This window comes from Aythya ferina, assembly GCF_964211825.1.
Source record: "Aythya ferina genome assembly, chromosome: 9".
Lineage (NCBI taxonomy): Eukaryota > Metazoa > Chordata > Aves > Anseriformes > Anatidae > Aythya > Aythya ferina.
The window spans coordinates 16,735,267-16,755,485 of record NC_140305.1 but is presented as its reverse complement, the minus strand read 5'-3'; the positions used below and the strand labels follow the sequence as shown (position 1 = coordinate 16,755,485).

The 20,219-nt window shown below is 41.7% G+C and overlaps 1 protein-coding gene across 4 annotated transcripts in view; it reads left to right on the top strand.

The window, feature by feature from the left end:
* Positions 1–20,219, top strand: part of OSTN (osteocrin) — a 123,737-nt gene that overhangs the window by 95,334 nt on the left and 8,184 nt on the right. Inside the window, exon 1 of one of the 4 annotated variants that reach the window (XM_084529030.1) lies at positions 8,321–8,393. The exons of the other annotated variants lie outside the window; for them this stretch is intronic. Within the exon in view, the coding sequence (XP_084385156.1) occupies positions 8,340–8,393 (54 nt within the window). The 5' untranslated portion in view covers positions 8,321–8,339. Of the gene's footprint in view, positions 1–8,320; positions 8,394–20,219 lie in introns of those variants that run through there. 4 annotated transcript variants of the gene reach the window in all.

Sequence of the window (20,219 nt, the reverse complement as noted above, 5' to 3'; positions counted from 1 at the left end):
CTGAATTCAGGCTTCAGTCTGCTTTTATCCAGACCTAGCTCCCTGGATATCAATGATTTTTTTTCTAATTGACACCAGTACAAAGAGGAGAAAATCAAGTGATAAAAATCTTTTCCAGTAAGTAATCTTGGAGCTGTCTTTGCCATTAAAGTCTCTCTTCACAGCAGGGTCTTAAGAAAGTTTAAGGAATGCATGTCTGTAGATTCAGGAACAGGCACAACAAGTCTAAGTGCCTTCCTGAACCAGTGTCTCAAAATAACTCCACCAGTGGCCATTTGTGCAGTGACATTTTGGAAATGTGCACTGCTTTATTAGAAAACTAGACTGTGAATACCAGGCAATCTACTGCAGTTCCTGGGATGCCAGCCCAGAATCCCAGCAGCCTTCCCATTTCAGCATAGCTCAGAAAGACAGTTTTTAAATTAAAATCTTCATGTAAAATAATAGACGTTGGGAGATGGGATGCCTCATAAATTGAAAAATGTCAGTTGGTTTTGCAGGGGCAAATGAGAGGTTGTTTATTTATTTTCACCTCATAAACATTTCAGAAGGGATTCTAGCACTTTGTTAAACTGCTGCAATATTGCAGTCTTCCAGGTTTATTTATACATACCTAGTAAACTCCCAGAAGTAGCAAGATTGCCTGGTTTCACCACCCCACGGCTGATGACCGGGTTTGTTATTTTTGTTGTTTTACCCAATTAATGTTCTGATAGACAAATCCGGGTAGGATGAGTGCATTAAACACAGACTTTAGTTCTCTGAGGAAACATGAGAGTTCACCAGCTAAACTGCCTAGTCCAGGTGTATGTGTCCAAAACAGGCTGGTGGTTAAATGACCAGCCATGTGTATCCTTTCTTTTGCAGCTGCAACCAGAGCTCTGATTTCTGTTTGGAGATACTGGCTTGTATTCAGACTCCAACCTATCAGCAGCTCACTTGTCACACTCGGCGCAGTTGGGTCTCGCACTGGGTTCAGGATTTGCCGAGGACTTGTTGTAAGGCAGGATCCCAGCCTGATGTGTTGGCTCAGCTCCAGTCAAGGTTATTGGCCAAAGTCTCAGCTGCTGGAAGGCTGAGCTGATTCAAAGTCCTTGTGCAAATCCATGCGGCTCCGTACCGTGATTTGTTTCCACTTGGTTTCAGGGTACTTGTGCTCACTTGCCCCACTGGAAACTTGCTTGAGCTGGTGGAGTACAGGGGTGTTTCCTCTGATTTCAGCTGGTCTCAGAGTCTTCCAGTTCTCCTGGACCACAACTTGATTTCAGTTATGCTAAAGTAAATGTTACTGAGAACAGAGAAGCTGTAGCACCGATATAATACTGTGAGATTAAAAAAAAAAAAAAAGTTATTTATTTTTCTACTTTATCCATCACCCTGTCCTTACGTGTTCTCGTGTCCTTTACCCTGTCTCAGTACAGTGGATCAGTCACAGGTTTCCTCCCTGTGAAGTCAGTCTGACTGCCAGTGGGGTAAGCTCTGGAGCCCACTGGCAGCGGTACCCAGGGTACCCCCACTGAACACCCTCCCAGATGTGTTTTTAAGGTAATATCAGTTGTTAAGCTTTCACCCAGCAAAAGTCAGCGTCAGGCACTGAACTCAGTGGTCTTGGGCCAGTGACAGGGAGATAAGTGTCATGGGCTAACAGTGCAAAAAGTTTTTGCATGGGTGTTAAGGGATGTGTTTGTGACAGACACCAGGCGAGGTTAACCATCTGGACAGCATCTCCTGTATCCCGTATCTGTGGGTGGTTTTTGTTCCGTTATTCTTGTTGAGCTGTATACCTCTCTCATCTGGAATATCTCCATCGATTTAATAAATGTATCTGGATTTTCACCAGAATAAAAGAACATTTAGTTCATGGCTTGTAATACTGATGCTGCCTCAGCCGTGCAAGGACCATGGCAAGTAGGCCAAATACAAAGTTGGGGTAGACAAGAATATCCTCCACTGGAAATTTTGTGGTCCTGAATATCTATGCAAATCAGACCTAGTCAGGATGTAAGCTGGCCAGAAAATGTGCACAGAATGAGTGTGCAAAATGAACATGAATTCCATTTTACTGGGGCTGAGGGGAGGCATGGCATGGCAAGAAGAGAGAGTTGTGATGCAGAGTACAAGTGTGGGGATACAGCTGTGCGAAGAAAAGGGAAAAAAAAAAAACTGCAGAGATTTATGTTATCTGTGGATGTAGCTGCCAGTGTTGTGGGGAATCTATTGTTGCTACTACAGCCATCTGTAGCATGCAAAAGGGGTGACTCACAGCTCATGGTTTCCAGAGAAGCAGTTAGGACAATTTCTCCAGTTCCCAGCTCTTTGGGGGTCAGTACCTACAGCTGTGCTTTTTGTTCGTCGTGGGAGGGAAGGAACAAGTGACCTGCACCTTGTCTGCAGAGAGCTCCCTTAGGTGTAGTGCTTGCCTGTTCGCATGTTCTCCAGACAGCTGCCTTGACATGCATCTATCCTGCCAGTTCTGTAATCTGTGTCAGTCGCTCAGATTTAATGTCCATCACCCTGCTGTGCTGAGGACTGGCTGTGCATTGCTGGGTGAGAAGTGTCCCCCTGTCCTCCCGCTGGTATGTGTGCGCTCCCTGCTACCCAGGGTGGGAGGGGAAGGGAATGTGTTAATGTTTCTGTAACGAGAAGGGGGATTTTTCCTGGCAGTGCTCTTAGGTTTGCTTCCAGAATGTGTACAGTTATCATTTATGCTCCTTTAAATTCTTTCCTTTTCTCAGAAGAGGTCGGTGCATAGAAAGAGAATTTGGATTATCAGGCTGCTGGCATCAGCCTGCATTTTCCATTGTGTGTGCTTGAAATACAGTTTGGTCTTGTGCCTCTCTTCATTTGTTTACCATTTCCCTTCCCCTCTTCCTGTTCCCCACAGTAAGTTGTTGGACTCCTCTCTTCATTATATTTTAAAATTAAATGAGACATTAAATCACCTTTACAATTCATTTGAAAACCTTAAAATTGATCTCCTGAAGTGTGAAGAGCCCAGTGAAATGACCAAGACCAAGACATATTTCAGATCTCAGAGCACTCAGAAGACACCAGATCTGGGTCCTTGCTACGGGAACAAGAGATTTGAAAATGTCAGGCTTGATCCAGAGGTGTCACAGCTGTCCATGTAAACTAATCTCTGTGCAGATGGGGAAGTGCTCAGCATATTGTGCTTCCCCTCCCTCTGTGTCAATACAAGACGGGTGGCACCTCCCTGCTATTTCTGTTGCTGCTGTCCTTAGTGGGCTGCAAAATCAGGCCCTGATTGTAGGAGGCAGTGAGCAGTCAAAACAGGAGCAAAGGGACCAGGATGCTGACTGAGAGCATCAATTCAACCTTTTCTGTTCAGGGTTTCTGTGCCGTTCTAAACAGGTTGGTGCTCAATAAAACAGGACAGGACAGCTCTGGATTGATCTGGGTTGTAGAGCTGTAGACGAGGATGCTCTTCCACCCCTCTGAGCTTAAACATCTGTGGTTTTGGGTATCAGTGCTCCTGACTTACTTACGTGAATCAAGTATAGCAATTTTAAATTCTGCTCTGTGGATTCAAATCCAGCCCCAAGCCACCGCGCACAGCAATTATCACTGCTTCATAGCCAACTGATGGGTTCCTGGGAAATGAGAAACTTGACCCATATCTTTCTGAACTGTTAGTGTCATGAAAAAGGCCACGTTGGTTTGTGTGAGATTGGCCTGGTGAGGTTTGTCCACACAAGGCTGTCTGGCAGTGTGTGAGATATTCTGCTGGCAGCTGCTAGCAGAGTGGAGAAAAGGGGCTGCTCCCTGCACTCCTGTACTGAGGGCTTGGGACTGGGGAGACAGGGGATAAATTTTTGTGGGAAATGACCAGGGATGCCTGTGATAGAATGATAAAAAGTTGCATTTCCTAGGAACCAGTCCTGTTTCAGAGCAAGCAACGGAGATAATGCTGCTTCTAACTGCAGTTTGGCTCTGAAAGAAATATTAATGTAAAAATAGAGTAATTTAGAAATAACTGTCTTCCCCCAGCTAGCTGTCATGGCAGTGAAAGCCCCATAGCAGAACGAGTCCCAGAGCCAAGGTTATTTCTAAACTGCTTCTAATTCGTGGAAACCAATTTGCAAAATTTTGAGTGGTTTGGGAATAAGAAAAGTCACTTTACAAATCATTGTCTGCTGCAGGAAAGGCAATTGTCATAGACCCAAAATGTAAAAGCACAATATGGTGATTTTTTTCAGTGTATCAAGCCATGTGACAAATTAGAGGGATACCAAATAACATAATTTCAACACAGTCAAACAGATCGTGCTCCGCTTGCATGGTGATTATCCTCTCAGTTTACACAGATCTTTGCACTCCTGTGGTGCTTTAATAACATCACTTTAAAACCCTGACATTTTGGTAACATGAGGAGCAGTGAATACTCACAGCACCTACAGTCATCAGTCACTGTCAGCTCCAGGATGAGGTTTCTCTGCTTTCTAACTATGTGTGCTTAGTCTAAACTCCTTTTTCTGATGCAGAATATTTGACAAAGCCCCCCCCAAACAACCTGGAGAGCCTCTGGTTTGTATGTCCAGCTGCCTGAGACCTGAGTGCCTGTGCAGATAACAGGCTAAGGGAGAGGTTTCACACTTCACTCAAATGCTGTTCATTAACCCTGGTTACACCCGAGGGTAACACAGGTTACACTGCAGTATTTGCATGGCAGTCCAGTGAGGGACCGGCTGGAGATGGAAAGGGGGAAAAAAACACTGAATAATAAAAGACAGCCATTGGTCTGAGGAGCTTAAAGTGCCAGGTAGAAAAAGGGATGAAAGAAGGGCAGGAATGAGGTGCGTCTGGTAGTGCCTTTGTGACATAAGTGCCTTGAGGAAGGGTCTGATTTTTCTCTCCATTCACTCCAAGCAGCCAGGCTTTGATTTTGTTAGTGCTTGTGAAAATCACAGATAACTCCACTGACTTCAGTGTGATGCCAGCGCGTTTTGTTATCAGGGTTTTTGACTTCAGAGCAGTTATTCCACTTGTAACCTGGCTGCAGAGAATCCAGTCCTGTACATGGGATGGGAAGCTGAGGACTGGCAGGCAGCAGGCTGTATTTTCCAGTTATTGGCTCCCTGCTGGATCCAGTGACAGCCAAATTCAGTCCTCAGTGAAATGGTCACTCTGCTCCTGACAGCATTGGAGTCTCCAAGCATTTTGATGTAAGTAGGACTTACATCAGTGGCATCATTACACATCCAGTAATGTCTGTGTGCAACCAGTGCCATACAGCCTCAGCAGCCCATGGCTTTTTTGTTCTCAGAACGCACCTTCATAGCTTGCTGTCATTATTTGTAATTTTATTGCAGTATTTAAAAAAAAAAAAAAAAAAAAAAAAAAGGTCAATCATTTCTCCTAGCGTTACCTGAAGTACATTTAGTGTGCAAGGCACTGAAAACCTCACGATGTCATTTTGTTTTCCAAAGATAACTGGGCTTGGCTATGGCAGGGCAATGCTACAGTGAGCATAGATGCTTCGGACCCATGAAGGATCTACTTGTGACCTGATGCCCAACTTACTGTGACATGATGCCATCAGTAGCCCACTTCTGTATCCTCTCCTGTCTAGTCACTGGAGCTGTGTGCTCGGTGGCAGTGCGCTTGATCTGGGGCTGCAAGATAGGGCTCAGAGTGCTTAGTCAGTATTATCTGCTGTGTTTCGTTCCACTGGTTGGCTGGTTTTAAATGTATTTTGGATGCCTAATAATTCCAATAAGAAATTTCTAAAAGAACATCAGAAAAGCCATCCACAGTATTTAAATCACTATGTTAATGCGACTGAGCTCATGCGGCTAAGAGATTGCAAATCATTTTCAGATGCAGTCAGCGGCTTTTTTTGCGCTTGTCTATGTCCTCCCGTGACCATTGCTTGGAGAGCCATGTACACACTCGAAGGATTTGCTTTGAGGGGAGGGCTCAAATATCAAAGCGGAAAAAAAGCATTCAAACCTAAAAGCTGACCATAAAGCCCAGCACATCATTTTCAGAAGCAGAACATTATTGTTACTCTGCTGACAAACTTCTTTTGAGGGCAGCAGCACGGTCCAGCACCATTTTAGATTTGTCTTGAAGCCGCACGTAACCAAAATAAATATATGGTTACATAAGAAACTATATTGCATTCTTGCTCCTGGGTTCCAAGTCTAATTGTAAAGTAAGCACAACTCCTCTGTGTCTGCCCTAACGGAGGTAGAGGGCCAATCTCCTCCCACATGTAAGTCAGTTGATTCACACCTGGGATAACCTGAGCAGCCAAGTGGCAGGAAGATGTATTTTCCCTTCTTCTAAGGACTGAGTGGTGGAGGCCCTCTGCAGAGATGGATACAAGAAGGACAGGTAAGGAGAGGCTCGGGTGAAGAGCTCTGGAGAGCAGCTGCATTTCAAAGAGGGCAGTGTGTGGTTTTTGGACGTGGCCCAGCTTGGTGCGAGTAACTGAAGCCCAGAGGATTACATTGCTCATATGAATCAATAATGATTTATACAGCTTCATTAGCATGCCAGCAGCAGTGCCTATAGTTATAGTGACTTAATGCCGCACATGATACAAGCCTGCTTTCTGCTGCATATGACTGGGGAAAGAATTATGTTGAGAAGCTGTGACAAACCTGCACTTTTAGAGCTAGGCTTTGAAATTTGGCAGGGGATAATTATACGTCTTTGCCCCTGAAGGTGTTGTGAAAATATATGAATCATTGTTTATTTCCAAAGCACTTGGACAGTACAACTAAATGGGGGAGAAAAGCCCATGAAGGAATCCAGTTTACTGAGATACTTGTGAAAATTCTCATGAAAGACAAACTTAGGCCTGCAGAAGGGAAGGATCTGGCAAAGTGGCTGATGTGATGTAGAGAAGGACAAAGAAACATACAGCGAGAATAAGCAGGCAGTCCTAGGACCTTGCGTTTTCTGAAGTTGGCAGTCTCTCAGCATTAATCAGGTACAAATTGTTCAGTTCCATGCAGAAGGGACTGGATAATGTTTACTGTCCTGTACTCTGTACGAGAACAAAATAAGAAGTTCTTCCTGGCTTCTTGGTTAGGCTAGGGTACTGCAGCAACAGAGGAAAAAAGCTGGTAAGGTCCAAGATCCTTTGTCGTTATGTTCTGAAGAGGACTTTATAGCCCCTGGCTGTAGGATGCTATACACTGCTTGGTATTCTGTCTCAGTTTCTAAACTTGTAGTGTACATAGCAGAATAATGTGTGTGTGTAAGCTCCTAAAGAAAGGACACCACAGCAGGGAAAATAAATTAATTAGTGTGTGAGGCATCTAGGCAGCAGGACAGTGACTTCTATAATGCCCCATGTGGAAACGAATGTTATCAGTATGAAAGCCCACACATTAACAGAGGACAATAAGATAATTACCTGTGAAGAACAAATAAAAGTGATACCTCCTTCAGACAACCAAAGTATGGAATCTCTTTACAAAGATGACCAGTATCATCAACACTGTATCACACTTGTGGACAGTAAGTCCTGGAGAGCTTAGTCCAGGGATATCTGGTCAAGGCAGAAGTGAAGGTGAGAACAACCCCATGCACCAGCACAGTCTGAGGGCTGAGCTGCTGGAAAGCAGCTTTCAGAAAAGACCTGAGGGTCTTAGCAGACAACAAATTGACCAAAAAACAGCAGTACCCTTGCAGCAAAGAAAGCCAACAGCATCCCACAGTGTCTTAGTGTGTGCAGAGGTCTGGGGTGCTGTGTTCCCCTTTAAAAGGGGGATATGGACATACTGGAAGGACCACAAAGATAAATAAGGATTTGGAGCACCTGGTATAAGTGGAGAGGGTGGGGCTGCTTAGCAGGGGTGATCGTATCAATGCATATAAATACCTGATGGGGAAGTAAAGAAGACAGTGCCAGACTCTTTTCAGTGGTGTCCAGTAAAAGTACAAGAGGCAACAGTCTGAAATTGGATAAATACAGGAAAATCCACTTAAACATAAGAATTTATTTATATTTATTTATTTATTTATTTTACCATGACAATGACTGAATATTGAAACAGACTGTCTGGAGAGTTTGTGGGGTCTCCATCCTTGTGGATATTCAAAACTAGACTGACCAAGCTCTGTTTTAATTGAGCTACTTTAATTGACTCTGCATTGGACCAGGCAGTCTCCAGGGGTCCCTTTCAACCTCCAAGGTGCAGTGATTCTTTTCTAATAGAATCTTCTCTTGAATAAATTTAACAGAATAAAGCCTCCTGAATGCCGGAGCAGTGTTCATAATGAAATGTTTACTGGGATCTTGGATGTCTGCTCTTTTTCAGTTCACTGTTGCCAACAGATATATACATTCAGGTGTGGGGCTGCACATGTGCAGGTGGTCTGTGCATGTGTGGATACCTGGAGAATCCCTGCATACAGAGGTAAGCCAGAGCCTCTGGCCAGCCTGCCAGAACATAAATAAATAAATAAATAAATGTGAAAAATTACTAAACTCCACCTAGACAGAATTTCCAGCTGGAAAAAAAAAGAGGATGTGTCTGGGGAAACCTGGACATGAGCTATTCCTGCCTCCAGGATCTTGTGCTAATTCTCTGCACAGAACAATTTCTCCTTGAATAAATACCTACTCGAATAATGTTTTCACACACCAGAAACAGTATATTCATCATTTGATTGCAGTGGTGGGTTACTTGCTATTTATCACTCTTTGTACTTTTCCTTATAAAACCTTTTGGCAATTCCAACCGAGGGAAAGAAATGAGAGTATGTAGTTGTGTTTATCCATAAAGGCTTGCTGCTTCTGTGACATCAACACATCCAACTTGTGGGGACTCAATTCTTTCAGTTGTGCCAGTGGCATAATTTACACACATTGCTTGAGAAAAATAAGCTGTGACAGAAGAGAGATGGGTCTGAGAGTTATTTTTACTGCTTTTTATGATAGCTGTGTCATATAGCTCTCTGTCTATTAGTTTTACTGCTACCTGCAGAACCATGGCTACAAAATATACGAATGAAAAATGCTGTGGGTTGGGTGACCTTCCAGGCAAGAAAGGGACAGAATAATTGAGGCGGTGACAATCAGCACAATCAGTAATTTGTCCCTGTAACAGCACACGGATCTACTCTAATCAGCAAGTATCTTCCTCCTGCTGCATACAGAAGTGCTTGGTCCGGCAGATAACTCCTGTGCAGCAAGCCAAATCAGCTCCAGCCCGAGCTGTGGCCACCTCTAGAGGGCGGTGACTGACTGATTAATGTTTGTGCTGTAATTGAAAATGATTGCTGGTTTATCCTGGATTAATCCAGTTATGATGCTGCAGCCGTTTAGCAAATTACAGCTTCACCGCAGAAAGCTGCAGTGAGTCCGACAAGAAAAAGTCTCTGTCCAGTTGAAATGATAGAGGAAATGTGGCCAAGTAATGTAGCAGAGTTTGGCCAGAACATTAGGATGAATTTACAAACTGTTGTGAGATCTTTAATTATCAGAAATACCAGGGACCTTCACTTCTAGAACTTCACTTGCTTGTGAGGTTCCTTGCAGGGACCAAGCCATAAGTGCATTTAAACCAGAGCAAAACAGGGAAGGAAATCAAATCAGTCTGCCTCAGTTGCTCTAAACTCCTAGGGTTTTGCTAATAACTTGCTCCAGCTGGCTGCCCGCATAAAATGGTCTCAGTGTGCAAGCTGCTGTTCCAGGGACAGCCTTACCAGGAATGGGAGGACAGTACCTGCCTTATTAATGTTACTTGGTGGATGTGAATTGCTTCCAGACAGAAACAGCTGCCCAGCCCCACCTGCGTGCCAGGTACGAAATGAGTGGTGACATTTGCTGCAGCCTCCTGTGATGTGTGAGTGGTCCACATGTAGCCTTGCCCAGTTTCCTGACCACTCTTTGTGTCTGACGAACAACACTCATCTTCCTCTTTTCCCCAAATATCGTCAGCATTTTGCTGTTTAGCTGCTTGCTTTAATTGTTCTATATCCTTTCTTGTGCTGCCAATGAACCAAACTCCACCTTACTTCTCAGCTCTGAGCAGAAAAGGGTGAACAGTTGTGTTAAAAAGAGGTGTGAAGTCAGGACAGACATATTTTTTTTTCTTGTGAGCATCTCTTTGAATTTAAGCTGCTGTCGTGCATTCTGCATTCATCTATGCTACATTGCCAAATTTGTAATTAGCTCAGGGCTGACGCGTGTGCTCTGGAGCCAAGATGCACACTTTGCTGCTCCGTGGCACTGCACCATGCCACAGGGGTTCATGGGTCAAAAGGTTTATTTCAGTGACAGGTGACATCAGCACATATGTCTGTGTTTGACAAGAGAGGCAGCGTGAAAACATCATAACCAAGGCCTCTCCCTGTTAGTACAGAAAGATGGGGCTGCTTCTCCGTATGGTGTCTTTATATTGAGCATTGACTCCAAGCAGCATGGCTGCAGGGGATGGAAACACAATCTCCTGGCTTTCATTATTGTCTTGCCAGTTTGAGTTACTGCCAGCCTGGTGATGGCTCAGAGTGATTGCTGTTTGATTAGTACTTTTGAGACTTCTTTGGATGGTTTTGTTGCCCTGTGGACTGCTGTGTCCGTAGCACAAAAGGCCCCATCACTTGTCCTGAACACCTTGGGCCACAAGCCAGTGGCATGGGCACAAAAGATAATCTGTATTTGTTTTATTTCCAAACACATCCTTCTGCATCATAGCATGACTGTTACAAAAGAAGCTTGCATTTAAATTAACTCTCCTTGTTTGGGATTTTTTGCATTAGTTTGCCAGTACTTTTTATGGATTCTTAGTTGTCATGACCCAGAGCCTGTCACAAGCACTTAATTATGGCACAAAGGACCTCTTAAAAGCATATACGGAGAAACTGCTTGTAGGAAGTTTAGCAAAATATTACTGACTTCAGTTTTATATGCTACCTCCACTTTGTGGGCTTTGCTTCTCAAAATCTGTTAGCTGCAAGGAGTCATCTTAAATGGAAGTGACACAAGAAAAGCTACTTGGACAGCTTGCAGGTTTCAGAATAGCTGTGGTAAGATAGTTCTTCCTTCTGAGGTAACACACACCTTTAATTGGAAAACACGTATGCACATGGTTAATGTAGAGTCTCTTTTCCATAGCTCTGTCTTGCAGTGAGTCATCTGCTCTCTGTCTCCGTCTATCTACGTGAGAGTAGGTGGGAATAGCTTGCTTTCTGAAAGTTCCTCTTACGTATTAACTGAGAATCCATGATAATTATTCTGAAATGTCTTCTCTCAACAAGAGATGAACAGCAACAGAAGTAATATTGGATGTTCTCCCTGAATCAGTGATGTAACTGTAAAATGTTGGGTGTTTGGTTAACCTAGGTGAATGCTATTCCACTTTCAGATTGGTCAGAATTGGGCCCATTTTATCAGACCTGTTGATTGTTTTAAGAAATAAAAATAGACTGAAGACACCATAAATAAGAATATCTCAGCTATTTAAATAGAGCCATATGAATCAATACCGGCTGAGCACCTAACTTACAGAGATCAGCTCTTTAACAAAACAAAACAAAACAAAACAAACAAACAACAAAAAAACACTTGTTTTTACTTGAAAAGAAAAATAATATCATTGATTATTTCTTGATATTTGAAATAATAAATAGTATTGATTATTTCTTAGACTTTTGAGTCAAAACTTTCAAAACTGGAAACAAAATCCACTTTTTCTGACTTCAGTGTTGTCCTTATTTCCCACACTAAAACCAGAATTATACTTCTAATACAATACTCTATTGCTAGTGAACTAGAATGTTCACTGAAACTGAAAAATTCTAACAATCGGTATGTCAAGTCCCATGCTTTTATTTCAGGCCAATTCAGGAATTCTTGAGGACACATCTACTGCTTTGGCCAGAACACCATCTGGACCCAGCACTGTTCGTGTTGATTTATTAGTGACAGATGTGTGACTTTTTGTGAGTAATCAGTGATCATTGGAAAGGATGACATGATTTGAAGAGGCTGGAAGGTAGGCTTCCCGTGTAACAGTGAGAGAAGGGGAAAACTTCTGTGACTTAGGCCACAGTGATCTAACAGTACTGACACAGGTTTTGGTGAGAGAAGAAAAAGATTAAAGGTATGATACAGCAAAACCACGGAGTATTCATCACCATGTTTGTGTGTCATTCCTAAGACTTTAAACACAAAGTCTGACAAACTCAAATATAGTTTCTACAGGCAAGGCTGATGAAGACCAAGACTGCTCAACACTTACACAGGTGAGCACTTGCTACCACCAGTTCCTGAGTTGAATAAGAACTTGTCTATTGAAGGAGTTAAGGAAATTTTTGAGCCTGATCAACTGATTTGCAAACTGGTGTTGAAAAATACAGAAAATACTTGCAAGAGCGTGATGGCAGCAGGGAGGCAAGCTTGTCTTTCTCTTGAATGGTGACAAAAAGAGCTTCAAGTGTTGTGCCTTCCCTCAGACAAAATCACATTTTGTTTATTCACTTGGATTTAAGACAATAAAGATTCCTACCAAACTCTCGGTTGCCCTAACTTAGTTAAGTACGTTGGAAGTATAATTAAACTGTAGCAGTGTTGAGGACATCTGTTCCTTGGGCACTCTGCCAGCCAAGTAACCGCCATATACATTTTTCATTATCTGGGGAGCTTCCTTATCAGCCTTCTTCAGAAGGTGTCAAAAAGATATCTGCAAGTTGTTGCTAAATCTAAGTCACTTCAGAGCAGGGAATTGCAGGGAATTGACTGTTAACACTCTACTTTTTATTATTATTATTATTTCCCCCCCCCCAAAAAAAAAAAGAAGTGTGTGCTGGTACCACGTGTGCTTTTCTAAGGTCATCAGCAGCCGTCCTGGTCAGAGCTCCTGATAGTTGTGTGTATCAGTATCCGTTTCTGAATTCTTTTAGACTGTATGCTTTTACATGAAGAGAACAGTGATACATTAGTTTTGAAACAGGGAAAGTGTGTATTATTTATCTAAAAGGAAGAGCCATGACCTCATAGTAGGTCCAGGTGGTAGAAAAGTAGCTGGAGCTTTGTTACAAGAGCATCAATCAGCAGAAGGTTTAAAAGCAAGTTTTGGAACCTAGTCTTGGACATCCTCTTAGATTCAAAGCAGCTGACAACATGGCTTGATTTCTCCTCCTGCTTTTTCCCCAGCCCAGCATGCTCCTGTCTTGTGAGGCACTGAGACCCAGCAGGCTGAGTCTCAGCCCTGCTCCAGGCTTCACTCTTTGATGTGAAACACTGAAATGCTTGTTATAAGCATTCAGTTGTCTGTGCTCAGCGTACTCGCATGGGTACAGCCTGTGTCTCCTACCAGCCGTATCCACATCAAATGTGGTGGCAGAAGGGAGCCCTGCAGAGACCTTACTTAAAGAGCCTGAGATAAAACCTGTAAAAATTCCCCCAAGAGGAGTAAACGCTGGTGAGTGCTGCCTTGTGTCTGTCCAACAGCAAGAAGAGAAAGAAAGAAACCAAGTGAACAAGTGGATAGGGCTGCAGCTGCTGCTCAGCAACACCTCATGGTCACAGTAGCAAAAGTACCCCATACGTCTAATAATAACTTGTGATTATACCATGCTTATCTTTTTTTTTTTTTTCTTTCCTTTTTTTTTTTTTTTTTCTTTCCCCCTGAGATCCTGATTGTGTTTGTTATCCAGATCAGTCAAGTACTGCTGTGTCCCTAGACTTCAGGCACCCAGCCTCCACCTAAAGCAGGTAGTCCTATAAAGCTGAGGCAGCCCCAGTGCTCTTCCACTGGCAGCATGTTGAGCTGTGTTTCCTAAATTCAGTGCTGTTTGGCTCTGTGGTTTTGGTTCTGCTGCATTTCTAGTACCCACAGAGCCCGTTTGGGTTTCTGCTGCTGCCACTACTGTTCTGTTATACCCTGTAGTGGAAAACAGTCCTAACCTATGTGCTACAGCGTGACGTGGGTGCTCCTTAGCTAATGTGTATTTTTGCAGCACTAGACTAGGCCATACTTAAAATTTATCTGCCTGTACTGAGAGATGCTGTAAAAATACTTGCTTTGCAGCTCCTTTGCAGCTGTACGTTTGCATTGTCTTCAGGAGCCAAAGCAGCCTCTCATTCTCCATTTGCTCTTATTTCCTGATACCTCATTCAGGGAGCGTGGCAAAAACATGCCCTGCAATGAACAACCCTGATTTGGCACTTCACGTCAGCTCTGCAAAATTCTGCTGCCATCTTCATCTAGGAAATGAGCTGTGTTAAAATATGATTAACCTCTTGCCTTTTTCTAATCACTCTGATCAAGACAGATGATGAAACCCAAGGCTCAGCTCCTGGCTGGCACATTTTGCCACCTAATGCAAAGCTATGTTTGAAATTTCCTTTTATTCTCTGTTGCTTGTAGGAAGGATTTTTGGAAAGTCAGACTATTTTGAAAGTATTGTAACTATCTGTTATGAGAATAAAGTAATTATGAATAAACTGCTAAGGAGTCTGCACAGGTTGGAATTGTAGACCCCCAAATTGTTCTACAATTTCTATGTAAATTACTTAAGAAATGAGATAAACAAAAAGGGGCGAAAGAGAAGATAGACTTGTTCTGGTGCACAGGCAAAGAGAGAAAGAAAAGGGCCTCTGGTGTTGCCTAGGGAAGACACTTCCATAGCTCACTGTAGTCATTTCATTAACTGAAATAAGGTGTCTGAAAGATTTAAGTTCTCGTGACCTGCTTTTACAAAGCACACTCCTTTTCTACTGCTTAGCTTACAATATTGTTGCTCTGGTAAACATAGTAATTAATTTCTTCCTAAAGTAAAGGCAGCCCTTCTGAAGTTATTTCTGTTGTCCTCAGGAAATAAAGTTATATATATATATAATAAATATATTTCAGGACATTGGGTTTCTCTATAGCTGTTTGCAGAAATGAGAGGTTATAGAAATGATGATGATGCTGAAAATATTTTCACTCCCATGTCTGTCTCATTCTCTGAAAGAAAAAAAAAAAAAAAAAAAAAAAACACACACAACAAAAGCCTAGACCTTTAATTATAACCTAATCATCTTGATCAGAGCAATAAATGTAAAAAATTGTGAGGCAAATATGTGTGTGAGAGTGCAAGACAGGGGAAGGTTTAGGGCAAGGATCAGTGGAAAATCTTTAGAAATGATGTAAGAGAAAGCACAGGCAGGGATTGGAGTTTGTAGCCTACAGCAGAGACTATAAAAACTCTGAAAGAAAGCTGAACATTAGGGATAAGTTAAGGGAAAGAACATAGCAGGACCATTAAGGTTGGGATTGCTTGTATCCAATGCAAGGTAAGATGAGTGAGGACAGAGAGGGGTTTGGGATGTTTTGTGTGTCTTTGTGCTCTGTTTACTTCTCTGCTTTCTTCCCTCCTGTGCTTTCTTCTTTTCTATTTTTTTCTATTTTTGTATATTAACAGGCATGCACAAAGTCCACACATGCCCTTGTCAGATGGGAAAAGTATAGCTGCTTTTTCCAGCCTGAGATTAGGATATTAAGGTGCCTATCACCTAGTATTTTTGGTACTAAAATTGAACTAATAATATTCTGTGGAAACTTATTTCCTTCAGTTAACCAGCCAATATTTAAACAAGATGTGTCAGGGCATTTTACAACAGTGACTAGTTGCTTTCATGATTTTGCAGTGCTTTGCAGTAAACTGCTGTCTGTTTTTATTGTTATGGATTTTCCTCTGTGTCTTATTGTCAAATGCATAATACTTCTTAAAATAAGCTGAAGAGCTATGACAGAATAGTTCCTTTGCATTACTAAGTATCATTTGCAGTAGACAAGTTAGCTGCATGTAGTATGTTGTAAAATACAATATAAACAATTGATTTAGGGGAATATTTTTGCTTTAATTTATGAATCTGCCAAAAGGTTTTATTAAGTCCTATATTAGCTAAATGTCCCAAATTAGCAAAATGATCCAGATTCCATCACATTCCTGCAATAACAGAATAATCCTGCAAAAACATTCCTACACTAACACAGTAATTATCATTATCCAGTGATCTGATTACTTCAGCTTTGTACCACTGTAAATGAAGTCAGACTGATTCAGTGATAGTCATTTGTAATTTCTCCATTCTGGGTTCAAAACTATTTCACCATTTCTTTTTGCCTCCCAGACTGGAGTCATACAAGTAAATACATGTGTATAACCTTTGCTTTAGATGTCCAGAGGCTACTGTAAAGTTCAGATCCCACTAATTTTCGAAGCAGAAGCACACACTGCCTTTAGCTTTCCTTACTTGGTTTTTCAATTTGGAATGACCGTCCTCTCATGGGGAGTGCAGAGCTGAAAGCTGAGGAACTGCGAGGACATTTTGTGCCCCTGCCCACTGATTCTTTTAGGGAGCCTGGTGCAAATTATAACACTTATCTATCTCTGCTCACCTGTGTTCAAGATACAACTCAGCCTACTTTTCTTGTAACATACTTGAGTATTGTGAGGAGCAATGGGCAAAACAAACAAGCAAACAAAAAAACACACCAAAGCTATGGTATAAATGATGGAAAAGCTGCAAAACATATCAAGCTGGACCAGATGTTTGTCAGTATTTATAAATACCTGCCATGCTGATTTCAGCAGATTAGGGCTTGGTTGTCACTCTTTGAATTAACGACAAAGTTACCTCTCTGAGCTTTTTAGGCTATAAATTTAAAAGTTTGAACAGTACAAGTGGTATAAGAACTCTCTTGAATGACCGTGCCAAAATTGCAAGTGATTGCAGCTTTCTTTTTCTTCTAAGTAAACCCAGAGAACCAGATTAATCTCTAATTTCCATTTGCAATTCTTCCAAGTAATTGACTTTTCTTCTTCTTATGTTAATATCCTTGATCAAAACTTTAAAAAATGTTTATCCAATAAATCACTGTAAGGGTTTGATTCTCTTGCTAACAAATTCCAACGCCATTCCTGCCTCTTAAGAGCTTATCTTGAAGGCTCATCTTGAAGGATATTTTTACTGGACTTTAAATGTCCAATGTCTTTGTATTGGTAATATGTTATGATAATGTACTCATCATACCAAGCATGAAGAATTTCCATTTATCACTCCAATGCTGTTAGAAAAGGAGATGAATTTTCCAAATGTAGGAAAACACAATATATTTCTCAATTTTTATTGATATAATGGCTTCTTGTTTTTAACTTACATGCTGGAAATGGCACTCCAACAATGAAGGCTTTAGTTCTCTTGCTAAAGATGAAGGAAGAAAATTAAATGTAAAGCTATTAGAAACATTCAGAAAAATTGGCATGTTCATTCCATAAATATATAAATGATTTAGGGCTGAGAGTTTGTTGGCAATGAATAATAATCTAATAATGTTTTGTTTTCCATTGTGCATACCAAGAATACTGTAGCTCACTCAACCATCTCACTTAGGAAAGGTGGAAATAGGCTCTTCTTGTTAAGGGATGTTTTCTTATAGTACATGGCATCATTTTTATTTGATAGTCCTTGGGCTTCTAGATGTGTTTTATCACTTCTGGTTGTCTGCTGCTTCCTAGTCCCCTACTTTCATGGTCCTGAAACAAGTTTGCTAAAATGTGTTGCTAGAAATGGTAGTGTAGTCACTTTTGCAAGGTGTCCATACTGTGCACAGAAATCAGGGTGCCACGTATTCAGCCTTTCCTGGTACGAGCGGTGTGATTTAAGCACTGCTCCCACACCCTTTGAGCCCCCTGAGGGCAGGGTCAGCGGGAAGCCTGGGCAGGCCCTGCAGGGACCACCAAAACCATCACCAAACCAGTGAAGATGGGATGAACAGCTGTATGTGTGAGCATCCTCTGGACACGTCTGCTCCCAAAAGCCCAACTATCAGTAGCCGGGTCAGCATTTTTAACAGAAACTGCAGTAAAATGTGGGCTATGATAACTCGTGATGAAACACAGGTAGATAGGACTAAACACTGGAAGCTGTATCATTACAGTGAAAGTAATTATTAAAATGAAGACATTGAGAAATGATGACTGGTCCCAAATGCCTGCTTGAGAAACCTTGAAGGAACTTCATTTTCAGAAAGTGGAACATTTTTGTCCTTGAAATACTGACATGAAATATTGACAGGAAAACATTTCATTTAGGACACAAAAACACCAAGACATTTTCTGAAAATCACTAGTCCTATTGCTAGTCTAGTCACTAGTCACTTAAACCTCTTGCATAAGTTCAGAAATTTTAAGTTACATCAGAAGAAACCTGTCTGCATCTATTTATCTACATAGTTGGGAAACTGAAAATAGAGGAAAATTTACATTGTAGAAGTTGACAGTGTCTATACCATATATCTAATAAAATATATGGCGTTACTTAAAAACCTAAACCTACTCCAGGAAGCACATTATTAATAACACAAAGTGCCTGACACTGACTGCTTGCATTTCTTTTTGCCACAAACCCCCATGCTTCAATGTCGTGCTTCAGTATCTTTTTAGAAAGCAGGACGTAAGAAGTGCTCTATATCTCATCTGTGGGGTGAGAACAAAAACACCACTCTAACCTATTTTTGGACTCTGCCTTTTTTTTTTTTTTTTTTCTGAGGGTGGGATTTATTTTGATTTTTCTCCCTTTTCTTTGATATTTACACGGCTAGAAAATTACACTTCAGATAAACATAGTCTCTTAGGAGTTTCTGAAATCACTAGGACTGCTGCTATGGGCGTATTTTTGGCTTTGTGGTAATGAATATGCTCAGAGGATCCATCCTACAACTTTTAAAAGTAGGGCAAATTGGTTTTAGCAGGAGCCGGCTTATTCTCAGACCTTCACATGAACTATTTATAAGTTGTTCTTTTGGTAAGAAACTCACCCATCAAAATCTTGTTTATAAGGTAGATTCCCATGAGGTGTCCGATCCAAGGCTGGTGAGGCCAGTGTTAAGACTCGGTGATAGATTTAAGATGGGTAGCAGTACTTCATTTCCTCTTTTATGGCATTGGAGCAGCAACACAATGAGTCAGTAGCTGGCTTGCAGACACAGCCATGATTTCCCCCAACTGTTTGGACCCTGCACAGTATGAGATCCTGACAGCTATCAGGTGATGGAGGCTCTCCAGCACCATCCCAGTGCTTGTACAGCAGAAGGACTGGAGCCTTAATGGGTGCTGCCGGGAGCTTCCCATTGCCCAGGGGACAATTAGGGCTTGGCTCTGAGGCAGCTCAGTCTGGGTTTACATGGCACAAAGCCTCAGGGGCTTCGGGGCTCAGCCACATCATTGCAAGAGCAAGGTCCTCATTTGCAGGTGAGCTTCGACATGTCCCACGTTGGTGCTGTGACAACAGCCAGAGCACAGTCATCAACGTGTAGTGGCAGCTGGGGTGAAAGATTACAGTGCAAGGCATGATGTCTTGCCTCAGTTCTCTTGCTAACAGGCTAGCAAGAAAAATAAAGCTCTTGTGATTTATACTTGCAGAGTAATCTCTGCAGTAATGTGAAATATGATAGTTCAAATGGGTAAGAACAATGACAGCTGTTACTGTTTTTGACAGGCAATGGGTTTGGAGCTTGGTGATGAATTACGCTCTGTCTGGGGTTTGTTCAGCCCACTTATCTTCAGGATGTCACTTTGTTTTTTTGTTTTGGGGGGAAAGTTTTGTGGTGTGGGTTTGCTTTTTTTAATTTTTTTTTTAAAGAAAAACATCTTTTAAGTCTTTTGGTTTGATGTTGGAGACTTAACAGTTTCTGTTTGGTAAAGAATTTTGCTATCTTGTGATCTTTTCTTGGAAAATGTCTCTGCACTGATTCCTTTAAAAAGTTTTGAATGTTTATCCTGCTTTGATAAGGTAGAATAATGTTCTCCCTTTTATCTTTGATTGTATTTTAATTGGAGCTGCAACAAAGATACCTAACTGTATGAGGAATTTGAGTTTTGACACATTTCAAGCTAAAATATCATTAAAACACATAAATATGTCTGTTTTTCAGACTTGCAATTACATTTAGTGAAGGGTAACTCATATTTTATGTCAGATAACACCAGGCCAGACCCTTAAATACTAAAGACATGGAATAATACCCCAATCCCTTGACCTGTCTCCATGAAACCAGTGGAAAAGTGTTTTTTAGAATGAGTAAGAAGGCTGGAAATCCAGTCCAAGTGGGGAGGGTGCATCTTGCAAAGGCCCATGTGTTCATCAGAGCTTTGTTTTTTCTCTCCTTCAGTAACAAATGCTCTCAAACCTTGCTCTAGGTCTCTCTGGGAACAGGACAAGGTGTTATGTAGATAGGGTGAAGCAA